At 36.5% G+C, this 25,246-nt stretch overlaps 1 protein-coding gene across 5 annotated transcripts in view; it reads right to left on the bottom strand.

The window, feature by feature from the left end:
- DIAPH3 (diaphanous related formin 3) overlaps nucleotides 1-25,246 on the bottom strand; it is a 504,744-nt gene that overhangs the window by 216,966 nt on the left and 262,532 nt on the right. For 4 of the 5 annotated variants that reach the window (XM_053898946.1, XM_053898954.1, XM_053898948.1 and 1 more), the window contains 2 exons: nucleotides 20,886-21,125; nucleotides 3,836-3,965 (listed from right to left, as the gene is read on the bottom strand). In XM_053898946.1, coding sequence (XP_053754921.1) covers nucleotides 3,836-3,965; nucleotides 20,886-21,125 — 370 coding nt within the window. The remainder of the gene's footprint in view (nucleotides 1-3,835; nucleotides 3,966-20,885; nucleotides 21,126-25,246) is intronic. The other variant, XM_053898962.1, reaches the window with a different exon arrangement.

Genomic DNA, 25,246 nt, shown 5'->3' with positions numbered 1-25,246 from the left:
GTTCTAAGTGTTCACAGTAGGTGAATAAAAGATAAACATTTGGTATTTAGTAAGCCATTTATCATAAAATGCTGGAAAGTCACAAGGCTTTGGAATTGGAGATGTATTTGATGAGACAAATATTTGGGTCAGGGCAAGGAGTTACTAGCTAAAAATCAAACAAACAGTCTTAAAAGCAGAGAAGTCAATAAAATGAAGAGGACAAAAATCAAATACAAGACATCAAAGAATGCTCCTGAAAGCTAAACACATGGAAATGGAAAAAAGTGAAAAACATTAGAAGTGGGCCATCATTAAATCCACTCTGACAATTCACTGAAGGCTGCCCTTTCTCTAGAAGCTAATTCCATCTCCAAAAGCTCCAGCAACAGTCTCCAGGCTGGACTCCTAGTTCTTAAATAAGGTCTAAGATTTTTCTGGAAAATGTATGTATTTATGCATAAGGAAAGAGTAGAGCACGCTGAAACTTAGGGGAGGCTCCCAGGAACGACCAGGAAAAAGCACCAGAGGGAAGGTGACATTTACTCTAAGTTACTCGATAAAGGAGAGAGCTAGGCAACATTGTAGGCCACAGCTGCCACTTTCCACAAATTTAACTTAAAATCCACCACACGGCTTTCAGTTGGCATGCTGAAGGCTGAAGAGAGGCAAGGTGAATGAGAAAAAGGAAATCAAAAGAAAAGGTACTAAAAGGGATTTTCTCAAGTAAATAACATTTGGGGAGAAGAAGTTAAGGCTGTAGGAATTAAGAGCCATATTTTATGCGTAGCGGGGCTCAGTATTAGGCTTATAACAATGGCAATACTTAGAAGTTGCATCGAACAGGAGGTGGAAGTGAAGGGTACTGAGAATCCAAGAGGAACCCGTGGAACAGGAGCCGGGTGCCAATGAGGAAGCCTGGGTTCCACCAAGACACAGACGCTAAACCTTGGGCCAGCAGCAAGTGCACCGTTTCTGACACTGAGCAATCATACAACACAGGCTTATCAAATGAATAAGTGAGTTACAGACTGGACTTAGATGGCATTTCTAGAATTTAGACTACCTAGGGAAGAAGACAGATATATGGCAGAGTTATGAGAACCCTAAAAGAGACAGGGCTGAACAAGGTGACACTATAAACTTACCTTGGTTTTACCTTAAAACACTCCCCCAACCCACAGAGTTTTGGCATATTTTCTACTCATTAATAAAATACCATTCCAATTTAATAATGAAGCAGGTTATTGTGAAACAATCAATATAACCTTCACAGATTAGAGTCCATTAAACTTCAACTGTTTAGATAAGAGACAATGTATTCAGTCTTAAAAGTCCAGGAGGGGGAAAAAAAAAAGAAATATTGCAATGGTATATAGAAATACAATAATAACCCAAAATATTTTCAGCGAAATACAACAGAAAAGCTGTAAGCCATTATCTCTTAGAAAAGAAGCAGCCCTAATGAAGTAGATTTTTGAAAATTGTCATACGGGTAAGCTCATTAGTTGCAATGAAAGATCCCCCTGCTGATCCACGAGGACTTAATGGCCAGGATTTGTTATGTCTCAAAAACAAAGGTACTTTTTAATTCATGTGATAGCTCACTGAGGAGACTTCAAATATGGAAACTTTTAAATGATGATATATAATATAAAATCACTGAAATTTTCCAAAGCAAATGTAGACTCATTTCATCCAAAACTCACGTTCATTCCTATAAATTCTCATTCATTAATAGAATAACCACACAAAGAAATCATGCTCAACAATCACCTATACTATATAATATCTACATCCATATCTATATCTGTATCTATATATATCTATCTCAGTGATGGTTTTTCTATTTCAAACATCAAGTTGGCTGCTCCCAGTGAAATGCATTCACACTGTCTGCTGACCTACACACATATGCACGCCTCCGCTCTAACAGATGGAAATGAGAAGCATGCAAGGCTCTAGAATGCCCCCACAGAAACACCAAAAAAGAAAACAAACAAAAGAATCTAATTACCAAGTTACAACTCTGTAAGCCCTTATCAAATTTAAATAGTTTTCAAAAGCAAAATATTAAAATATTTATAGAGAATTTCAAGTACAATCAAATGAGTCAAAACAGATAAATGCCATTTTAAAAACTTAATTTAGAGCAAAACTGGTAGAAAATAAACTCTGTCCTAAAAAGTACATCTGAAACAGAAGTATGTTCCAACTTACTGTTCAGTTTTAGAACCAGGAGGAAAGATGGAGAAGTGGTCAGACATGCAAACTGTTATTATCAGAACATGCTTGCATGGATTTAATTCTTGCCAAAGACCTAACGTTGATATAATGTATCAACTACTCAGCTTTCTTTTCTTCAGAAAAAGAACTTTCTCTATACTTCAAGGCATTATGCATAACTTTTTCATCTATTTCTCTTTAACTTATCATGCTTACCATTCATCAAGAACATCCACTTTCAATTCTTTCAGCCTGTTTACTTACATTTTATTCCAAAATTTCAGAAATCTCATTTTAGAGAAATTACCTTCTTGAATTAATAAATCAACCACTTAGAGTTATTTTTAATATTTTTTTCCTCTGTGCCCTGTTGCCCTATCTCATTGTTTTATATGAGAAAATAATTTGATTATTTTCCCTTCTTAAATTCCATTTAAATGCATGCATATATACTTGGTCATTATCTTCTTATACCAAGGACATTCTAAGGTAGCACAAAGGCAAAGTAAGTAATTTCACTATTGTTATATTCACATGCAAGATCAAAAAATAAAGTGAAAAGTTTATTTTGGGTCTTAAAAATCCAGACTAATTATTTCTAACCCCCTCCCACCCTCAAAAAAGCTTGCATGAGATAGATACTTTAAAGAAACCTAAATCTCAGGAAACTATTTAAAGGGAGTAGAAAATGATAAAAGTGATTTTTGTTTGTTTGTTTAAGAAGAAGTATTACTAAAATATAGGGGAAAAACAAGTATCCTTAAGTTGACAAATTCCAATTTTAAGAAGGGAATTAACTGATTACAAAAATAGTCTGACGTTTCTAATGACCAGGACTCAACACAGTGAGAATAACGATATCCCATCACTTCAAATGAGTTGTCTTCCAAAAAAGGATGTACGTATAGGTATGTATTCATACAAATGTGTATTCATAAACTGGTTGTTGAAGCATGTAAAATGTTTTCCACAAAATCCATGATATATAAATAAAAACTAGATTTTTTAAGTGATCAAAAAATCGCATTCAAATCATATTATAACCAACTATTAATACCAGGTCCTATCCTCTCATGACCCTTTGCAACCTGATCTAAGTCCAGTAAGGACCAGAAGCAGGTTAGCTATCTGGGTATTACAAAGGACTGCATGGAATTGTCTCTGCTAGGACAAAGTATGCAGTCTGTCCCTTCAATGTGGATAGATTTAGAACTTAGGCTAACTGGGGCCACTGATTACTGGGGCTTGGCCCAGACACACAATTGTCCCCAAGTGAATGACACTGAATCAAGGAAGCATCTTACCAGTAACAGTGGTGGCGGGGGGGGGGGGGGGGGGGGGGGAGCAGCAGAGGGTGGGGCTGGTAGGAACTCATAAGGTATAAACTACAAAATAATGTATTTTTTAATTCAGGCCTCATTTTCTAATATAAAACCATTAAACTTATAGTTCCAATAATGATAACTCATAAAATAAATGTCTTATGACATTCTATTTTTAAAATGACATACTCAGTAGTAAATCACTATGGCAAAGTAGCAAGTATATTCAAATAAAAGGCACTATGTTCGGTCTTTGCGTACTAACTGAAGACCCAAAGCAGTGAAATGTTTTCTATAAAACCACAAACCTTTACTAGCTTTGTCTAAATGTTCCAAATCATCCACAAAAGTCAGGATATCAGGGTACTTCTCTTCACACATTTCCACCAGAAAATGAAGTAGTGTTGTTTTCTGATCTGCGGACTTTGTGTCCTTTAGCTAAATTGGATGAGAGGGAGAAAAAAACAGTAAAAAATATTTTGATAATCTGCCTATTTATATTACATTAATACTACATTTTATAGGTAAAAGCTAAGTCAATTGTAAAATTAGTTAATTCTGTTTTTGAATTGCAAAGGTTTAAATACTTGAAAGCTACACTTTATGAATTGGTTTAAGTGACATCATTAACGTTTGTTGGAAAGAAAGTATAAGTTTAATCTATTATGCAATTTATTATGCAGCAAATGTATGATAAATACTTAGGACAGCAGTGTAACCTGAAAGTCTATATAATAGTAGTACTTAAAACAACCCCAGGCGTTAGTTTCTTTGTTTTAATTTGGCACATATTTATGGAATGCCTACTAGATACTGCAGGAGTCGGAGATACAATAACAAATAAGACACAGAGTTCCTCAAGAAGCTGTTTACTGGGTGGGGGGGGGGGGGAATACATACATACCTACACACACACACACACACACACACACACACATTTACCCTGGTGTGACAAAGAGTATACTAAGAATAATCACAAAGTATGCCTAAGAGGACAGGACATCTGAACTGAACACTGGTAGACAGGAAGTTGTATGGGATTAGGAAGGGAGGAAGAAAATTCAAAAGTGCAGTATCACAAGCAGATGGAACAGCATTTTAAAAAGGCCATAGATGAAGAGGAAAATGACACATTTGAGGAGTCTGAATGACTCCAAAATAAAAGTGTGTGTTGAGGAGGATGATAGCGTAGAAAGATATAAATCTGGGAAGATCAGAAAAGACCAGAAAACAGGAGGAAGTGTATGCCATGCAAAGGAAAGAAGATTTTGATCCTTAAGAATCGGGGGGGGGGGGTACTTTTTAATTAATTAACTTATTTTTAATCTTTATTTAATTTTGAGAGAGAGCACAAGCACAAGAGGGGAGGGGCAGAGAGAAAAGAAGACAGAATCTGAAGCAGGCTCCAGGCTCCTAGCTGTCAGCACGGAGCCTCATGCAGGGCTCCAACCCACGAACCATGAGATCAATTTGGAACCTGAGCTGAATTTGGATGCTTAACCAACTGAGCCACCCAGGCACCCCAGAATTGGGAGTTTTTAAATTGGGTAAGAGATGACCAGACCTGCAGTTAGAAAGTTCCCTCTAGTGCAGTGTGGATGAAAGACGAAAAGCAAAGGTAAGAACAGAAGCAGGATGAAGAACTTTAAAATGCTGTAACAATAATTCGGTCAGGGAAAGAAGGCCTGAGCAGAGGCAGTGCCTTGGGGACGGAGATAACAGGATGGAGGGGGCATGGAAACCCAGGCAGTGCCATTAATTGGAATAAGTGGAAAGACAGACAAACAAATTTAGGTGGGGTGGGCAAAGAGAGACCAGTTTCAGTTTTGGCCAGGTTGAGTTTAAAGCTTTTAAGTGACATCCAAGTAAAAATGCCCAACAAGGATGTAGACTGATACAGGTGTAAAACAATGCTTCTCAAACTTTTTTTGTCGTTCATTATTGCTGGCTAAGGAGCATCTTTAGGCATTTTTTCTTAATTGCGTGCACTTACGAAATTTTTAAATCATCGGTATACTGTGTAACTGTTTAGGTACTGTATGTACATCTATGCTTTGCACATAAAAACAGCAAGATACTTTTGCTTCCAAAGAACCAATTTTCTCTCCCTCGAGGGTGGGTAAACTCTTGAGCATGTCTGGCTAGAACTCAGAGGAACAGACTGGACTAGGTCACCAGTTTGTGAGCCCTCAGCCCCCAAAGCTAAACAGTTGATCAAATGAATCCAAGCCAGTACACAGAATGAAAGGAAGCTGGACAGAGGCTTGAAGAGAAGACTAGAGTAGACAATTCTAATCTGAAATGGCCAAGGCATGCAACCAGAAGGGAGAAGTAATGATGCGAAAAACATAAAAAATAAATGGAAGCCAGCTCAGGTTTTGTGTAGTATCTGGGGATGGGGGTGTTGAGGGAGAATAGAAAGCAAATATGTCATGTGGTGGTGTTCCCTATAGTTGAGTAATTATTCAGAGCAGATACATACGAAAGGGGGAAAATCATTTCTTTTGTACAAAGAGTTCATTTGGAGCTGGAAATTCTTGGTATACCTAGTTGTGGACAGCCCTGTTTCCCTGCTTCCTTTCCAACTTCAAATTGGGGTGGGTGTGTATGTAATTTTTTTAAAATTCTACATCACTAAATATCATATTATTATCAGACAAGTATCAAACAACTGTTAATATCTGATAGTGGAATTAGGAGAGATAAACTCTACCATCACAAATGTTAAAACACATTACTTATTAGTATAAAAATATCTTATTCCTGGAAATACAGAGCTACCCTCCCACACAACCTGAGTTTCATGATTACTCATGTGATAGATTTAAATGCTGCACTGGCCTTTCAACATGCAAACCAAAAGTATGATTCCTTAAGTATGGCACCTTAAAAACTGACTGATAGGACACAATCCATTATTTGATACCTTTTTTTAAAGGAACATAAGCCACAACATCCATCTGAGTGTTTTAAAAAGCATACCTCAAAAAAGGTCTTGACTAACTAGCTAGATTAATTGCCACTAACAGGTGTGGATGACCTGGTAATGCTAAACAGTGCCTTTAACTAGTTACATGGTCACTGGTAAGTTACTAGAGTTCAGTTTTCACACAGATAAAATAAGAATATGGGACTGGACAGAAAAAAAGAGACTCCAAATTCGTTTTCCACTCCAAAAATATTAAGTATACATTATAGCGGACTCAAGTGTTGATAGACATAGCAAAATCTAATTTTAAAAATACTAAAATAGGGGCGCCTGGGTGGCTCAGTCGGTTAAGCATCCGACTCTTGATTTTGATGCAGGTCATGACCTCATGGTTCCTAAGATTGAGCCTTCTGTTGGGCTCTATGCTGACACTGTGCAGAGCCTGCTTGGGATTCTCTCTCTTCTTCCGTCTCTGCCCTCCTCCCCCTTCGTTCTCTCTTTCTCTCTCAAAATAAATAAACTTAAAAAAAATACTAGAATAAAAATGAATTAACCTAGTTGTAATCTCAGTTCACAAGTTATTTTTGCATGCTAACGGCCGTTAGAATCTTTCAGTTTGTTTTCACATATACTGAGAATGCCAATCGGATTTATTAAATTACCTTTCAATCCGTAATTTCCTTCACACTATCATGGTTAATGGATAAGGCCAGAGTAAAAGTAGCAAAGTTTCATAAATAATTTTTCTCTTGTACAACCAAGACTTAGCATAAAAGCTGTATTTTGTTTTTGTTTTTTAAAACACCTTAATAATAAACTCTTCTCTCCCCCTCCCCCCTGGCAGCAATGACTGCCTTGGGAATAGCATCCCTTCTGTGAACTCTCAGCTCCCCACTGCTGCCGGTTACACCCCTCCCCTTCAACCATGTTCCTTTCCTGTGAAACTAGATACACGGCCTGTGTAGAATGTTGATCAGCACAAGGACCATCTACCTCTGTAATTTGCAAAGCCCTCAAAGAGCTTTCCAGTAAGTACTATGTATGATGCAACTAAATAGCCAGCCACTGCTAGGATTAAATGTATGAAGAAATCTCTGTGATCTAACAACAACCAATGAGATCAATCTCGATCTTTATTCATGAGCAATAAAAATTCAGAATTAGAATTCTGGAATATAGTTTATAGCATCTACCAGTTTAGTAAATGTTAAGTATACAAGTCAAACAAAAATTCAAGTTGTTCAGAGACCATCACAGAGCTAGACACTAATTTATGGGGCAGAGTGTTATTCTGGCTATATTACTGAAAACATCAACTGCTTAGCAGGTAGCGTATTGGCAACAGTCTAATATTCAAAAGTATGTCCACTGAATAGTAAATGGAAGCAAAATTCTCCCATCCTTTTAGAATCTGTATTTAACATTCGTAAGACCAAAACAATAAAATAAAATTTCTAAGTAAATAAATTTGAAATTAAACCTAATAAATGATAAGTTTAGACAAGAAACAAGGATGGCAACTGTTTGTTGATAACATATGGTGTCTCATTTACAAACTGCTATGTGGCTTTAAATTCCAGGGTGGAGAATCTTCATTCAGGTCCTAACATTCTCAGGAAAAAGTACACAAAGTTATTCTTCCTGCGTCAATTACTCTATCCCCTCCTCTACTTCTCCCCCATGTCACTTTATAAAAAAGGATAAAAAAGGGCACCTCCCAAAAGCATAAATGCACAAAATATTTATCAAAGTCTTTTTATGCACTTGCTCAATTTTTTTTTCACTTTTTGATAAACATGAACAAAAGGGGCACATTTTATTTCCACTAATTACTCCTATCATATATAATCAGCAACTGAACTAGAAGAATAAGGAAAGCTGGGGGATGGTGCTAATTTTGTTGGAGAGAAAGAACAGTTCACTTGAGCACACTTTGTAACGCTAACTCTTGGAAAGAAAATGAAGCTAAAATATTTGCTTTAAAAATTCATTTAGGTTTAAAAACTATGCTTTATTTAAATTTTAACAGACATTGCTTGACAGGCTTCCTTTTGTTTTATTGCCAAGAGATGTATCTTGCTGATGAGTAATCATCACTGTTAAGTAGAATTTCTTATTTGTATATTGTTTCTTTGAGGTACATTTAATGCAGCATGGATGTCAAATAAACACAAAGATGGATGGAGTTTCTTCAACTGCTCTGTTCATTTCAGACAAAATAACGTTAAAAGAAGATCCTGTAATAAATCATGGCCTACTTGTCACTCTGGAGTAGAATTCCTTTGTAGCTACAATGCAGTGTTTTGGAATATTTTTAAGCCATTCAGCACAAATTCGGATGACATTTAAAGAATATTCCATTGTTTTAACCACAAGAAAAATTCCTAAAATAAAAACTGAGTATCCTTTTGGTGATCCTCAGAATCCAAAGGTCCCACACTCTTTGACTAATGATACTTAAATCATAAGAGTATTGCCAAATCAGTAGCTCTACTTCCATTATTATGCTTCTATTATCTAAGTATGTATCAAAACGGCACTACTGCTCTGGATGTTGGAGACACTGCTGAACACCATAAAAATGACAAAATTACGAGAATCTGTAATTGCCCCAGGAACATTCTAGAAGACCCTAACTTGTGTATGGCAATTAATATGATTAATATTAGAAATAATATTAATGATCAGTTTTTATTATAAATAATAACAGCAATATTAATATTAATGCCATTAACACAAATACCACTGATATTATCATAGCAGTAGCTCTTATGTGACACTTACCCTGAGGCCAGAACTAGTCAAAAAGGATATAATTTAATGCTTAAAACACAAAACATCTTTAGGTGGAACTAGTATTATACACATTACTAAAGAGGAGAAAAAAGACTTGAGAGATGATGTAGCATACACCAGGTCATATAACTACTATCTGATAAGCCCAAGGTTTGAACCCATGTCTGTTTGAATCCTAAGTTCTTAACTACTACAAAATACAGTTCCTCTACAAAAATCTTTAGATTATTATGTGTCAAAATAAACAAATTTCTCAAAACCAGGTGGACAAAAATGGCAGGTAAGACAACAAAAGAACAGATGCAATTTAAAATACTGAAGCCCTACGACCTGCTAATTTTAGCCCGAAAAGCCTCTAAAAACAGACACCTGCTACCTTGAGGTCATTTCTAGTTCTGAGAGCATGCCATTCTTTCTAATGTTGTATCTATAAATTTAATAAAATGTCACCTAAATCTTATCACTGAAACAGCAAGTTTTTCAACATTGCTAATAGATTAGTGCTGACAAAATATTATTCGAATACGTTTAGATGAAAAGACAGCTGTTAAGTTTAACCTTTAACAGACTTGAACAAGTATACATATGAACATCACATTACATCTTAAATCCTATGCAGAATAAAGCGATTTGTGAACGTACGAAATAGGAACTCTAAATAGAAGTTAAAGGTATTCCCATGAAAATAGGTGTGTAAACACATACTATCAAAAAAAAAATATCATATTTACTTAGATAAGAAGGGCAATGTGCCAGGAAAAATTCACTAGTGAAAACCACAATTATACAATGAATAATGTTTTTTGATATGTGTATAACTACCTTAAAAAAATAATCACCATGCTGATTAATTTTTTTGAAAAGATTGGTTATCTCCCTACAATGTAAATAAAAATCTTAATTTAAATAAAATAAGATGCTTAACATCATTTAGGTCACTGCCATAACTATTACTACCTATAATAAAACTTTCAAAATGATTTTAAAGTAGAGATCAAATGATATTAGGTAAAAAAATATATTAGACAAATTGTGATATTCATATATGAAAATAGTTTCTATTCATTGTGTAGTTTTCATTTTAAAATGACGAGAGTTTAAATATTAAATAAGAAAATGCTTTATATAATGTGGATTTCTATAATTATAAGCTAGTTTCTTTCATACTCCCCCCCACTTTCCCTGAATTATGTTTTTAATTTATTTCTTTTGGATTTTAGCAACTACAAAAACTGCAGAGTTCAAAGAATTTTTGCACTGTAGTAAAAATTTTAGCTTATTACATTATCTACTGTATTGTTCGATGTTCTGTTTATTTATATAGCCTCCTTATCCACAAGACATTTAAAACAGCTCAGTATTCTTTAATTAATATAAATGGACCAAACACATAAATTGAATGTTCTACCTTTTATTTTTTAAATCCTAGATTTTATTTTTTTAAAGCAGTTTCAACTTTACAGAAAAAAAAAAAAATGAGCAGAAAATACAGAGCTCCCATATACCCTCTCCTCCATCCAAATTTCCCTATTAGTAACATTTTACATGGGTGTGGTACCTTTGTCACAACTGATGACATTATTCTTAAGATCCGCTGCCTTCTACAGTTGTAGGGGGGTTGACAATGCAGATCATATATCTACCATTATACCATCATACAGAAGAGTTTCACCCACCCAATCCCCAAACTCCCCGTGCTCTTATTCAAATCTTCTGTGTTCTCTCTCCATCACAACCCCTGACAACCACTGATCTTTTTACCATTTCTATAATTTTCTCTCTTCCAAAGAGTCATACGTATATTTGGAATCATCCAGTATGTAGTCTTTTCAAATTGGCCTCTTTCACTTAATAACATGAATTTAAGCTTCCTCCAAATCTTCTCTTGGCTTGGGAGATCATTTATTTTTATCACTGAATACTATTCTATTGTATGGAGGCATCACAGTTTGTTTATCCATTCACCTACTGAAGGACATCTTAGTTATTTCCAAATATTGGCAATTACAAATAAAGCTGCTATAAACATTTGTGCACAGGTTTTCAACGCCTTTGAATAAGTAAGGCGTTAAAAGTAAGTAAGAGTGTGATCACTGAATTCTAAATTTATGTTTAACTTGGTTACTGCCCAACAGTCTTCCAACAGAGATGTACCATTTTGCATTCTCTTCCTGTTGTACTACATTTTTGCCAGGATTTGAACTTGCCAATGTTTCAGATTTTAGCCATTCTAATAGATGTGTACATTGTCTCATTGTTTCAGCTTGCAATTCTCTGCTGACTATGATGTTGGCTATCTGCTCATATATTTATTTGCCATTTGTAAATCTTCTTTGGTGATGTGTCCGGTCAGGTCTTTTGACCATTTCTTAATTGTTTTCTTGTTGAATTTCAAGAGTTATTTATATATTTTGGATAGAAGTCCTTTATTAGATATGCATTTTGCAAGGATTTTCTCCCCGTCTGTGGTGTGTCTTCTTTTTTATATATTTTTAAGTTTATTGATTTTGACGTTGGGAGGGAGGAAGAGAGTGAGGGGGAGGGAGGGAGGGAGGCAGAAAGAAAGAGAGAGAGGAAAACAGAAAATCCCAAGCAGTCTCCACGCTGCCAGCATGGACCCCGACATGGGGCTTCACCTCACGAACCACCGTGAGATTATGACCTGAACTGAAATCAAGAATCAGAGGTTTAACCGATTTAACCACGCAGGCACTCCTATCTTCTCTCTTAAAAGTGTTTTTGCAGAGTTTTCCATTTTGATGAAATCCAACTTCTCACTATTTTTCTTTCAAGGATCATGCTTTTGGTACCCTATCTAAAAAGTCATTGACAAAACTAAAGTCACCTGAATTTTCTCTTATCTTCTAAAAGTTGTACAGCTTTGCATTTTACATGTAGGGCTATGTCCATTTTGAATTAATGTTTATGAAAGGCCTGAGGTCTGTATGGAGATACAGTTTTTGTTGTTTTGTTTTCGGCATGTTTATGTGCAGTTGTTCCAGCACCATTTCTTCAAAAGACTGTTATTTCAGGACGCCTGGGTGGCTCGGTCGGTTAAGCATCCGACTTCGGCTCAGGTCATGAGCTCGCGGTTTGTGAGTTTGAGCCCCACATGGGGCTCTGTGCTCACAGTATGGAGCCTAGAGCCCACTTTGCTTTCTGTGTCTCCTTTTCTCCCTGCTCTTCCCCTGATCATGCTCTGTCTTTCCTTCAAAAATAAACAAACATTCAAAGAAAATTAAAAAAAAAAAAAAAAAAAAAGGCTGTTATTTCTCCATTGATTGCCTTTGTTTCTTTGTCAAAGATTTGACTATATTTATGTAGAGTTATTTCCGGGCTCTCTATTCTGTCTCACTGATCTGTCCACTTTTTTTTTTTTTTTTTTTTAACCAATATAAGAATATTTTGATTATTGCAGCTTTGTAATTCCTGAAGTCGAGGAGTATCAGTCCTTCGACTCCGTTCCCCTTCAGTGTTGTGTTGGCTTTTCTGGGTCTTTTACATGCCCATATGGCCTTTAGATTCAGTTTGTCAATATTCACAAAATAGCTTGCTGGGATTTTGATTAGGATTGCATGGAATCTACAGATCAAGTTGGGAAGAAGAAATATCTAAATAATATTGAACATTCTTTTCCATTAACATGGAATATCTAATTCTTTATTAGCTCTTTCTTGATTTTTTTCATCAAAGTTTTATAGTTTTTCTCATAAGAATCTTGTACATATTTTAAGTACTACTCTTTTGTGTACTAACATAAATGATATTGTTTTTCCTTTCAAGTTCAGCTCTTCGTTGCTTGTTTTTGGAAAGTGATTAACTTTTTTATGTCAACTTCATATCCTGAAACTTTGCTATAATTACCTACCAGTTCCAGGAGGTATATATATATTTTTTCTTTTTTCTTTTTGGTTTTGGTCAATTTGGTAGGGCTTTCTACACAGGCAAACATTTCACCTATGAACAAAGACACTTTTATTTATTCCTTCTCAATCTATACAACTTCTATTTCGTTTTCTTGTCTTACTGCATTAGCTAAGACTTCCAATACAATGCTGAATAAGAAGGGTACCAGGGGAGTGGCTCAGTGGCTCAGTCGGTTAAGCGTCCAACTCTAGATTTTAGCTCAGGTCATGATTTCATGGTTCACAAGTTTGAGCCCCACAACAGGCTCCATACTGACAGTGTGGACTCTGCTTGAGATTCTCTCTCTCCCTCCCTCTCTGCCCCTCCCGCACTCACTCTAAGTAAATAAACAAACTTAAAAAAAAAAGAAAAAGAATTTTGACCAGGGACATCCTTTTCTTTGCCCAATGTTAGAGGGAAAACATTTGGTTTCTTACCATTAAGTACAATGCTAGCTGTAGTTTTTGTAGATATTCTTCATCAACTTGAGGAAGTCCCCCTCTATATTTCTAGTTTCTTGAGTTTTTTACATGAATGCCTGTTGGATTTTATCAAATGCTTTTTCTGCATATATTAACATGATCAAATGATTTTTCTTCTTTGGCCTATGGATGTAATGGATTCTATTAACTGATTTTCAAATGTTTAACCAGTCTCCCGCACCTGTAATAAATCCCGCTTGGCTGTAGTATATATTTCTTTTTTACACATTATTGGTTTGGCTTATAACATTTTGCTAAGAATTTTTGCATCTGTTTTTATGAGAGATATTGGCCAATAACTTTCCTTTCTTGTAATGTCTTTGGTTTTAGTGTATACCCATTTTTATCATTGTACTCCCCACCTCTGCTACCTAAGAACAAATGTTCACAAATGCCATTGTCTAACTGTGGAGATAATAATCCTGCACATTTTGCCTCTATTCCAAAAATGCAAGAACAATGCAAACTGTTGACAAAGAAGAGGTAAACAATAAATTTCCTCGACTATCAGGAATGGAGCATCTTATTCAATTTTTGATTTTTCATTTTGAAAATGCACAAAAACAGGAGACTGGAGTAAAGCAGAGATGACTGGTAAGGTTCTTCTTGGGTGCTCCCTCTAAAGGATAGGAGGCCTGTCTATAAGCATGGTGTTAAGGCCAATTCTGAGACTATGTGTTTGGGGGAAAGGAGATTTCATAGATTAGCAATGCTTTTCATGAAAATGGTGAGATGATAGCACACAAGCAGTGTATCTGCTGATCATGAGTAAAGCCACTCTAATTCTAGTGAAAGAATATTTCTTTTTAAAAAAAAATTTTTTTTTAATGTTTATTTTTGAGACAGAGGGAGACAGAGCACGAGTGGGGGAGGGTCAGAGAGGGAGACACAGAATCCGAAACAGGCTCCAGGCTCTGAGCTGTCAGCACAGAGCCCTATACGGGGCTTGAACCCATGACCCGTGAGATCATGACCTGAGCTGAAGTCAGATGCTTAACCGACTAAGCCATCTAGGCGCCTCAAAGAATATTTCTAATTTACAATGATTAATAGCAGTTGAAAAAAAAACTAAGATAATATGAATACAATTTATCAAAAACATTATTTAGTAAACCCAATTAAATATTTCTTGGAAAATGCTATTGATTAAATGTGTTACTGAATGAATCAAAGGGGTTAAAAATCCTAGATAGCTTCACGTTGCTTTGGAAGTCAACATTTCAGTGACTTAATTGGCTGGATGTAAAATAAGAATGGCATTTGTTATCTGCAAGTCTTTGGCCAAAAACTGCTTTACTTTCAAAGGGTGCCAAAATTCACTGGTGTGATTTTGCCAATCCGATAAAGAATAAAAACCTCTCTAAAATCCTTCTAAAACACAATGTAGATGGAACAGTGGATTTGTTTGGCAGAGGTCTTTCTTCAAAATAACTTCAGAGTGAATGAAAAGGTGATATAGGAGAAGCAAAATTTCACACAAAAAGCTTCACACTATGATCCGATCTGAGTGTAACAGGTGATAGGCAGAGTTATTTGTCTCCTGCTTTTTATATAATGACTGAAACTCTATCTGTACAAGGTAGAGCCCTGAAGAATAACTCAGGACACTGGCCATCAACTTTTTTCAGTTCTGTCGTGTGCCTGAGATTCACACTCCACCCACTCTTTTTCTTTACTATCAGAGTAGTGTTGAGCTCGGCATGAAAAAAAAAAAAACAAACAACAAAAACAAAAAAAAAGCAGTTTTTGGAAATATTTTCACCACTCATTCTTAAGTGAAGACGTAGACCTGTTTCTTTTTTGTTTTTGTTCTTGTATTGGTTGGGTTTTGCTTTTGTATGTTTGTTTCTTGGCTGGTTCCACACCACCAACCAGAGATTTTTCCATTCTGGGATAAAGTAGGGCAGAAGACAAAATGATTCTCAGCTCAGTTTGTGCATTAAAATCATCCAGGAGACCTCTAAGAAGCCACTAATCAAGATCCACATCCATACATGCTGAAGTAATTGATCCAATGTGGGGCTGACACATCAATATTTCTTAAAGGGTGCTCCTGGTTGAGAGTCAATGTCCTACAGGAAGAACTGTTCACAATTTCAAGAAATCACTCACTGGAGTTGGTGGAGGCATCAATCAAAAAGGAAATGAAATGGCTGGTTTTTGTTCTGTGTTGTTTTTCTCCTTCAAAGATCTTCCTCATCACAGCTTTGGTTAGCTTTATTCTACTTGGGTTAGCCTGAGCTTATAAAAAGAATATACAGGATATCAGATACAAATTTCATGTACTTCAATGAACAAAAAAAAAAGTCTTTTAAATGGAAAAAAAATCAAAATCAAGAGGAGACAAAAACCAATCTTGCCTGCTACTTCCCAACCCTTTAACACCTAACTTCCGACTATCCTAAACTCCCGTTACTACATGTCCTTTGAGGACTTCACCTTTGAGGTGAACTCACTGTATGTTCTACTGCCAACAAGAGAGAAGTTTTCCTACAACGTGATAATATTGATCAATTTATAATGGAATCAGCAATTACTTGTTTCTGCAATTTCCCCCCCAAAATAGCTAACACTGACGAAAGTCAGTTATTACACTTTGTAAACTCTTCCAAAATTTATATCTACTATCCCAATACAATGTAATTACTTAGAACAAAGACCTATATTTTATAACTACATCATCCAGTTGTATTGATTGGGATAATTTGTAACTTGGAAATTACTTATCATTAGACATTAGCAAATATTAAACACATGCTATAGCCATAGTATATGGATTGATAATACCTGTTGTTTTTTTTTAATTTACAAGGTAAAAATCCTCTCATAGATTTTAATATAGTGTTAAACTTTGATGATTGGGTCAACTCATTCTTTTGCTAGAACACTGATCTACTTGGAGAAAGAAGAAAAAAAAAGATCTTTGCATCACCAATAGGTTCTCTAAGAAAATTAACTTCAACACTAATCACATGTAAATTTTTTCTAGGTGGGCATTTTGGTGAGGCAATCACCTACCATTTACTGATTGAATTTCTAAGGATACGGATTTGCATTTAATCAATAGCAGGTCCTGAAAAAAGAATATAATCTCCAATTGCATATTATCCAATTTTTATCTAGTCTAGCAATATCTTTGGCGGACTTTATGAATGACAAGAAGTTCATCCATTCTTTTACATATTCTAACGTTTATCCTTTTAAATAGTCAAGCCATCCGAAACCAAGGTATTTATACCATTTTACTTAAACTAGAAATAGCATTATGTAACTGAAGAGTATATTTGTATCTTTCCACGAGTGTTCCCTTGATGTGTCAAACCTTACCAGGCTCTGGCCCATACTCCTAGGGAAAGGATAGGGGGAGGGGAGGGAAAGATGGTTCTAAAAGAAAGATCCTAATGTAACTGATTCATTCATTTACTGTTTTAAAGAACACAGCTCAATGTCGTATTTTTCTTTTCTAATACACGTGCAAATTTTCTTGTGAAGTTCAGCTTTGGCAAAGGAGGAGAAACCTCTTAGTTCACAAAAAGTTTCACGACCATGTCTGTACTTCACTTTTACCACCAGAAAGCCTCTAAAAATCTACTTTAATTTTTATTTACATCTTAATAGAAACTTGCTTATGTTTAGCTTGTTTCTTTTATTTTTATATTTATTTAACAGAGGCCACATCCAATCTTTAGGGTAAAAACCCACGCAATCCTTTTCCCTCTGAACTCAGAGCTATTATATTTAGCTACCTCCATTATAAAGGTATGCAAAGATGTAATACAGCCCTTAAAATTAAGCTATAATCTATATAGATTTCACAACTCATATAATTATTTATAAAAGATGAAAAGTTAACAACTTAGTAGAACTCCATGTACTTCTCATAGTAGAGCTAAATTTACAAAGTGTATTTAAAAGTAAAGGTTTTGAATATAGAATATTAGATGTCATATAATTACGCAGCATGTTTTAACAGATTAAAATATTACCCTTTCTACTGTCAAATACATATGGAATTCCTTTTATGGGGGCTTATCACCAAACCAAATGCTTTATACTCAGTGTGAAAATTCAATCACAATTGTCAAAGATCAAGCTGCTACTTCTGATAACGTACATGATGAGATATCATCTTGTTCAATATAAGCTTTCAACTTGACATGTAGGCTAATAAAAAATATAAAGTTGTAGTATTTATTTTCTTTCTTGCACAACAGAAGAATCCTAAGAGGGATGGTCAAAATATCTAGTATCGTTGCCTGAAAATACAGTCAACTCTTATCTGGAGACAGATTAACTGGTTTACAGATTAGCTGTAGTAAAATAACAGCAGCATGCATTGCTTTCGTAAAAGATTTTTAAATTATTATGCATCAGCCACTGTCTATCAGTATGAGAGAATGCCTACTCTAACTACATAAAAGGCACAACTTTGTGCCCATTTTGTCTGGTGCATTGTCATTTATTGAGTATTTGCTATGCACCAGGCACTGTATTAGGCTATTCTACCTCATCACTCAGACCTAATCTCTTGTCAACAGCTCCCTTTCGAGGAAGTGTATGAGGGAGTCGACTGCAGTTCTGAGACACAAGCTCTACAGAAGAAAAGACCCTTAGCACTAAGAAACAAATTTCAGTTGATTTGTAGGTGTAAACTTCTCCCCAACTTTGCTCTTCATCCTGTTTTTCTTCCTTTGCTTCCTTTCTCAGGGAAAGCCTGAATCTGCTTGCCTCCTTGCCCTTCCACCTCCAAGTTCATTATCAACACTCCAACAGTTCCCTAGATATTCCTTAAATGTGCATACTCCCCTCCCCCCGCCCCTTCCATCCTACCCCAAGTCCTTTTGCCACTACCCTAGCTTGCACTTCCATTGTCTCAAAGTACCTTCACTGTTTCATAACGGACAAATATTTGCTAAATAGTTAAAGCAGCTTCCATCAGATTCTCTTTAAGACACTGAGGTAAACAAGGGGTAGGAAACACTAAAAATAGCCTGAACTCAATCACTTTTGAGCAACCACATCACACACGTCAGTATGGAGGAGTTATCTTTGATCTCTCCTTTTTCCCTTCATCTTCCCTATCTTCTCCGCTTGAGTTCCTCAGTCCACTCTCCTAGATCACGTGCTACATACGTCAGTCAGTCAGTCAGCCAGCCAGTCAGTCAGCCAGCCAGCCAGCCAGTCAGAGAGCCTCTCCCAGCTATAACCCTCTACCCCAGTGCTGTCCAGTAGAATTTTCTACAGTGATGGAAAATGTGCTATTTTTATGCTGCCAACACGTATGGACACTTATTGACTTGAAACATAGCTAGTGTGCCTGAGGCACTTGCTAATTTTATTTAAATTTTAATTAATTTAAATGTAAATAGCCACATATGGCTAATGGTGACAGTACTGGACAGGGCACCTTAACTTTCTTCCACACTGCTATTAGAATTATGTTCTCACGAGACGTCTCTGATAGCATCACTTCTACTAAAAACTAACAGGTTTCCATAAATCTTCACCATAAGGAATGGCGCTGAAGGTGCTTTCCAATGTAGACCAATTTACTATTTCATTTGCCTGTTCGCCATTCCTTTCCCGTCTAGGCTTCCCATCACTTGGTGTACTCACATACGCCGTGAAATGACCCTTCATGCAAACTGATGGATTTAGCTTAGAACGCCTTTTCCTCTCAGGGAACATCCACTCGCACTTCCAGACTCAGCTCAAATTCCTTCTCCAAATGCTTAACTGTCCCCTCCTAACTGTGCTAGCCTCTCTCTCTCAACTGTTGCCATAAGTTTTTGTATACAGCTCTATTAAAAAAATTAATAATAATTAATGGTGAAAAACGGGGGTTCATGTATGCCAGGTAAATAAGTACATCCATTCAATGGGATGACCAGGTCAAGCATTTGGCACAGGAATAAGCAAGCACTCTACAAATGTGTAAAGTCTTCAATACATGTATTATGAATTGCACCTCCCATGCTAGGGATCTTAACTGAATATATCAAGCTCAGGAACTGAGAGGAAAATAAAAAGATGGAATTGGGGTGGGGCAAGCTCACAGGTGTTGATACCAACTGGAGGCTTAGGTCAGGAACACTGTATAAGGCAAGTTGTGAAAGCACTGGGAGATTAACTATTCAAGCCAACCCACAGCTAAAACTGAACTTGCTTCTCACCTTCCCTATCTCACTGGCAACGGCAACACTGGTTTCCCCCGCTACCCGAAAGTAGAGTGTCCCCACGAAACCTTTCATTTGGCCTTTAAGCCAAGTGGCATAAAGCAAAAAAGCAATCCCCATTTTGTAAAAGCGAAAATCCTCTTCGGATTTCAGTTTGAAAAGAGGTTACATACACGCTAATGTAGGTCTTTCAGAAAAATCAAGTGGTATAAAGCAAACTTCTGGATAGCGGGGGGGGGGGGGGGGGGGAAATCAGTCATCAAATTCCTTAATCAGGTGGTATAGATGTTAGCAGGTCAAGAACAAAAGAAGGCTTTTCTTGTGATGTGTAACAAGAAGAATTCATTGCAAGCAGATCAATAAAGCACTATTGCTATGGCCCTCTTCCTAGGAAAGAACTCTGTTATATGAAAACAGTGAATATATTTGCCGTAACAGTATTTAACATGTGGAAGAACTCAGGAGGAAAAAAAAAAAAATCTCTAAACTTACTCAATTTTCACATCCTTTAAAATTATATTTAGATACAAACATTTCAAAATCATTAATGATACCCAAGGTATGTCTGTCTATTCCTAATAAGAGGAATTTCCCCCTTTATATAAAGCAGTCTCACTCTTTTCTCCCTTTAGTCAGCTTGCAAAAAAACGAAACAAAACAAAAACACACAGAACTATTTAAATAGCTAAAGTAAAAACTGAAGCGACAATCTTAAGCAATTCTCAATATGTATATACCACCATTTGCAGTCACTTGAATTGAATATTAGATTTAAATATTTTGATGTTCCATTTCATTAGGTTGGGAAAGGATAGGTTTATGACATAATTCTGTTATTAAACAAAATCCTTCAGTTGGATTTGCAGATCAGAGAAAATTAATATTTGGATTTAGCTCAGAGGTTGAGTAAATTAGCTCAGTTCACTCTGGGTTTGGGTCCATGGTTTGGTTCAAATTCTCGATAATGAACACATCAAAATAAAAATATTTAAATAATGTAATCAGGGCTGACATTTAAGAATGAGTGTCCAGGCAAATATGTGTTTTAAAAAAAAAAAAAACAACTCACTTTACAGAGAGAGCTAAGGTTAAATCCGAAGGTTTGAGCATTCCGGGAGCCAGCGTTCATGTAGTTTCCCATTAGCAACACAAGTTCCAGCAACTTGCTAAAGCTTTTGCTTTTCTTTATCTGCTCACAGGCAGTACTGACAGCCATGATGTCAGGTTTGATGCTGTTCACCTGCTCTTCAAACTGAAGCTTAAAGAGAATAGCACTGAGCCGTGGCCGGAGTCTCTTCACATTGCTCATCTGATTGAAAAGAAAATAGCAGATTTCCTTTAAAATGCATGGTATACTTTAGTACTGTACGACTGCAAGTAATCTGGGATGATTTATTGGTATGACAGTGCCGAGGAAGCAATATGTCCCTTAAAACTGATAGCAGGGAGAGAGAGAAAAGCCTTGCTTGTTTTTGTGAGCAATCAAGAGTCATCCCTCAAAGAAAAAATTAACAATTTAGATGCTCAGGGAAAAGAAAGCTTTAATTAAATGACAAAGTTAAAGTGATAAGGTACATATAATTTTTCAACAAAGACTAAATTTTAAAAAAGGTGGCAGGGTACAGAGGCAACAAATGACAAAGCATTTCTCTCATTAATTTTTGTTCAACACTGGAAAAGGTTGGGTCATGTTTAAAACATTCAGAAAGGTCTAAAGAGGGTTTGTTTTCTTCAAATAGCAACTGCTGTCCTCAGAAGCCCTGCTGACTAACAGTATGTGTTAGATGGAGGGAAAGTAAATAGGTCCCAATTTGTACTAAATTGACTTTCTAGAGAAACACAGAGAAGTAGAATGACTCCTGACACACACTAAATTAGCAGAGTGGATGTTAAGGAACATGGGCGTAGCCAGAGCCAGAAGCCATGCAAAGCTATGGGTCCATCAGATGCCAAGTTAACCCTGTTTGGGACTCTGCGTTCCCTTGTTGGGAGCGTGGGGGCTGAAGATGTTGAAAAGAACAAAAAGCCTAGAGAGTCAGCAAGTTCTTGCCTTACACTTACTCCCCTGTGTTCTATCACAGGGGAGAACAGCCATTTAACTGAAGGCTGGAGACAAAGGGCATTTAAGCTGTGTATGAATTCACTGACCAAACGTGCTAGGGATTGAGACTTTAAACACATTGATGATGTAATAACAGTAAACCTATTGAACTTCAACAGCTATTATAAATAAAAGCAGTGTGAGGCAAGGTCAGGAAAAAAACAAAAACAAAAAACAACCAACAGTGACACAACACCTTACGGTTAAAATAGGGAATAGGTCTGTTAGTCAACAGAGTATAAAAGAAAACGTAAAGAACAATGTCACACAAAGCTTATAGGATTTCTGTTCAGGAGACAGAAGACTATCTGCTAATAATACAATGGCTGCTGTTTAAAGTTAAATAGACCAGACAAAAGCCTGGATTTATTAGGTCCAAAAAGATATTAGATCCAAAAGGATACTTGCTTGGACATAACAATACAGCCCAGCATACTCATCTAACAAGAACTGAGCAGTAAGGAGTTAACTCTCAGCAGATACATCTTCAGATGGACCAAATCCTTACAGTGATTGAGAAGTTTCTTAGCAAATAATATAAATATCTAATTCACATTTAGTATTCTCTCTAGTCACCTGATGTTTTAATGTTTAAGTGGATACAGCCAAGATTCTAAGAGTTTGACTGATGTAGTTAATTGCCCTCCACACAGAACTTTTGAAAAGGTCTTAAAATTCTGAGTTCAAGGAATGTCTTCAAATTTGGCTGTCTAGGGGAAATATTTTTTTTCTTCTTACAAGAAAGTAAAAAGGGTGGGGGGCCTGGGTGGCTCAGTGGGTTGAGCATCTGACTCTTGATTTCGGCTCAGGTCAGGATCTCGCGGTTTGTGGAATCGAGCGAGGCCTATGGCAGGCTCTGCACTGACAGTAGGGAGTCTGCTTAGGATTCCCTCTCTCCCTCTGTCAGCCCCTCTGCTGCTCATGCTCTAGCACTCACTCTCTCAAAATAAACAAACATTGAAACAAAAAAAGTAAAAAGACTATAAGCTCAAAAAAGACGTAAGAACAAAACAAGAACTAATAACGGTTTCATAGAATACATTTAGTATAAAATTTTAGAAAGATAAAATGAAGCCCGGTTAGAATGGCAATTGTTAGCAGGCATGCATCCTTCTGTTTGGGCAGTATATGTGCAGCTACACTGAGTCAAACAGTGATTACTTCTCATAACGTCATTTCACATGTCTTTTTTTTTTTTTAATTTTTTTTTTAACGTTTATTTATTTTTGAGACAGAGAGAGACACAGCATGATTGGGGGAGGGTCAGAGAGAGGGAGACACAGAATCTGAAACAGGCTTCAGGCTCTGAGCTGTCAGCACAGAGCCCCATGTGGGGCTCGAACTCACAGACTGCGAGATCATGACCTGAGCCGAAGTCGGCTGCTTAACCGACTGAGCCACCCAGGAGCCCCAAACGTGTCTTAAATGCTCCCAAATAAACTAAATTCTCTAAATTTTTATGCTTAACCATTGCAAATGGTATTCACATTATATTGGGCCAACTCTGTATTAGTGCTCTATTCCATTTAATATACCCTCTAGAATAGTAAGGTAGAGGACTCACATGAGTACACGTGGTTATGGCCATTCAAAAGGTGTATGATGCTCCCGTGGCATGTTTTCAACCTGTGCCCTTATTCATGATAGTCTGTTACTTTGCCATAAACATGAGAAGTATCCCAGGAAAATATTATTACAAAATATATTAATTTTAACCTATATTAATGTACTAATTTATGCACAAAGAGAAAAAAACTGCTTAAATGCCTCGATTATACTGTCCCCAAATATGTTAAAGCTTTCCTGCTGACAAGCTAACCATATGTAGCCAGGATAAAGTAATTAATTTTCCTAGAAAAATATAACCTAGATTTGTATGAGTAATGAGTTTACCTGGCACTAGGGACAGTTACCTTGAAAAGACAGAGTAAGTGTATGATGTAATGCAGAACAAAATGCTATGAATTCATGAAAAACCCTGACAAAGCCAGGAAACCTAAAAACACATTTTAGAGCAACATCTTTTAAAATCAGATGTCCTTTCCATATTGTTCTTTCTTCCAAATTTCAAATAGGATTTAGACTAATAAAAAATAAATGTATTTTAGTGAACAAAAATCACTGAGCTGGAAAAAAACCTGAGAGATCACCTGGAACTCATTCTGGTCTTCAGTCTACTATTGAATAGCCTACTCTGATCCTGCAGGACACAGGGCTGTCCCCATTATTTAAAAACAAAAGTCTTAAAGTACACTAACATTCTAAGGTCTAGCTCTTGGGATCTGTGATAAGAATAGCAGGGTTCTTTTTGTCATTAATCAAATCAGAGTCTTTCCTCATATAGGATCAAAGAGTAAAAAGTTTAAAAATCAGAAAAAATATATATTTTTTTTATTCTTGAAGAACGTCTGTTTCTTCATTACTTCACATGATCTGTCAACACAGGATTTGTGTTCTGTTTGCTTACTAAGGAACCTCGCACTTGTCTGCTCCAGGCGAGGCTGAATGCAGAAATGAAGAGCTATGGTGCTCCAAATAATGCTCTCAATGGTAAGAGAGTCACTAAAAAAGAGGAGGAGAAAGAAAAGAAGGTTATGAAAGTTTAACTGTGAGACAGTTAATAATGAAGGGTGCCTGGCTGGCTCAGCTGGTTCAGGGTCCAACTCTTGATTTCGGCTCAGGTCATGATTTGTGAGAGTGAGCCCCGAGTCTGGCTCTGTGCTGACAGCGTGGAGTCTGCGTGGGACTCCCTCTCCCTCTCTCTCTGCCCCTCCCCTGCTCATGCTTGTGCGCACTCTTTCTCTCTCAAAATAAATAAACATTTGAAAAAAAAAAGACAGTTAATAAATTAGAACTTAACTTTCACAGAGTTATCCTTTCAACTGATCGATACCTAGTCTTAGTAATATAAACTCACATCACCAAACTCTGACAATAGGGAGTTGTAATCTGAAGATCAATCTGAAGGCATAAAAAAGAAAGTGAAAATACTTTAACTGCTATTTGAAAGCAGGGGGCAGTGTTCCTGCAATGTCCCCACCCCATAATTAGAGATGTTCCATGCCAAATAAAAAAAAACCTTTAAAGCAGTGACTGGTGAAAATCAATCAAGAATATCCAGAAGTCTAAGGGTAATTTTTATGTCACACCTCTGTTTGTTGGCAACATTAAGTGCTGTCAGAGGAGAGACAAGTGAGATGAAAGAACTTGAGAAAATAATAAAGCAACAGGTACGGACTGGATGCCTAAGTCATGACTGCCACCCTTGGATCATCTGATTCTTTCCATCTGTCTCAAAGGGCAAAAAGTAGACAAAGGGCAAAAAGGAA

Source organism: Panthera pardus, unplaced genomic scaffold (assembly GCF_024362965.1).
Source record: "Panthera pardus isolate Hobbes unplaced genomic scaffold, ASM2436296v1 HiC_scaffold_1, whole genome shotgun sequence".
Lineage (NCBI taxonomy): Eukaryota > Metazoa > Chordata > Mammalia > Carnivora > Felidae > Panthera > Panthera pardus.
The sequence above is the reverse complement of the archived record's forward strand: the minus strand, read 5'-3'. Positions and strand labels throughout refer to the sequence as shown.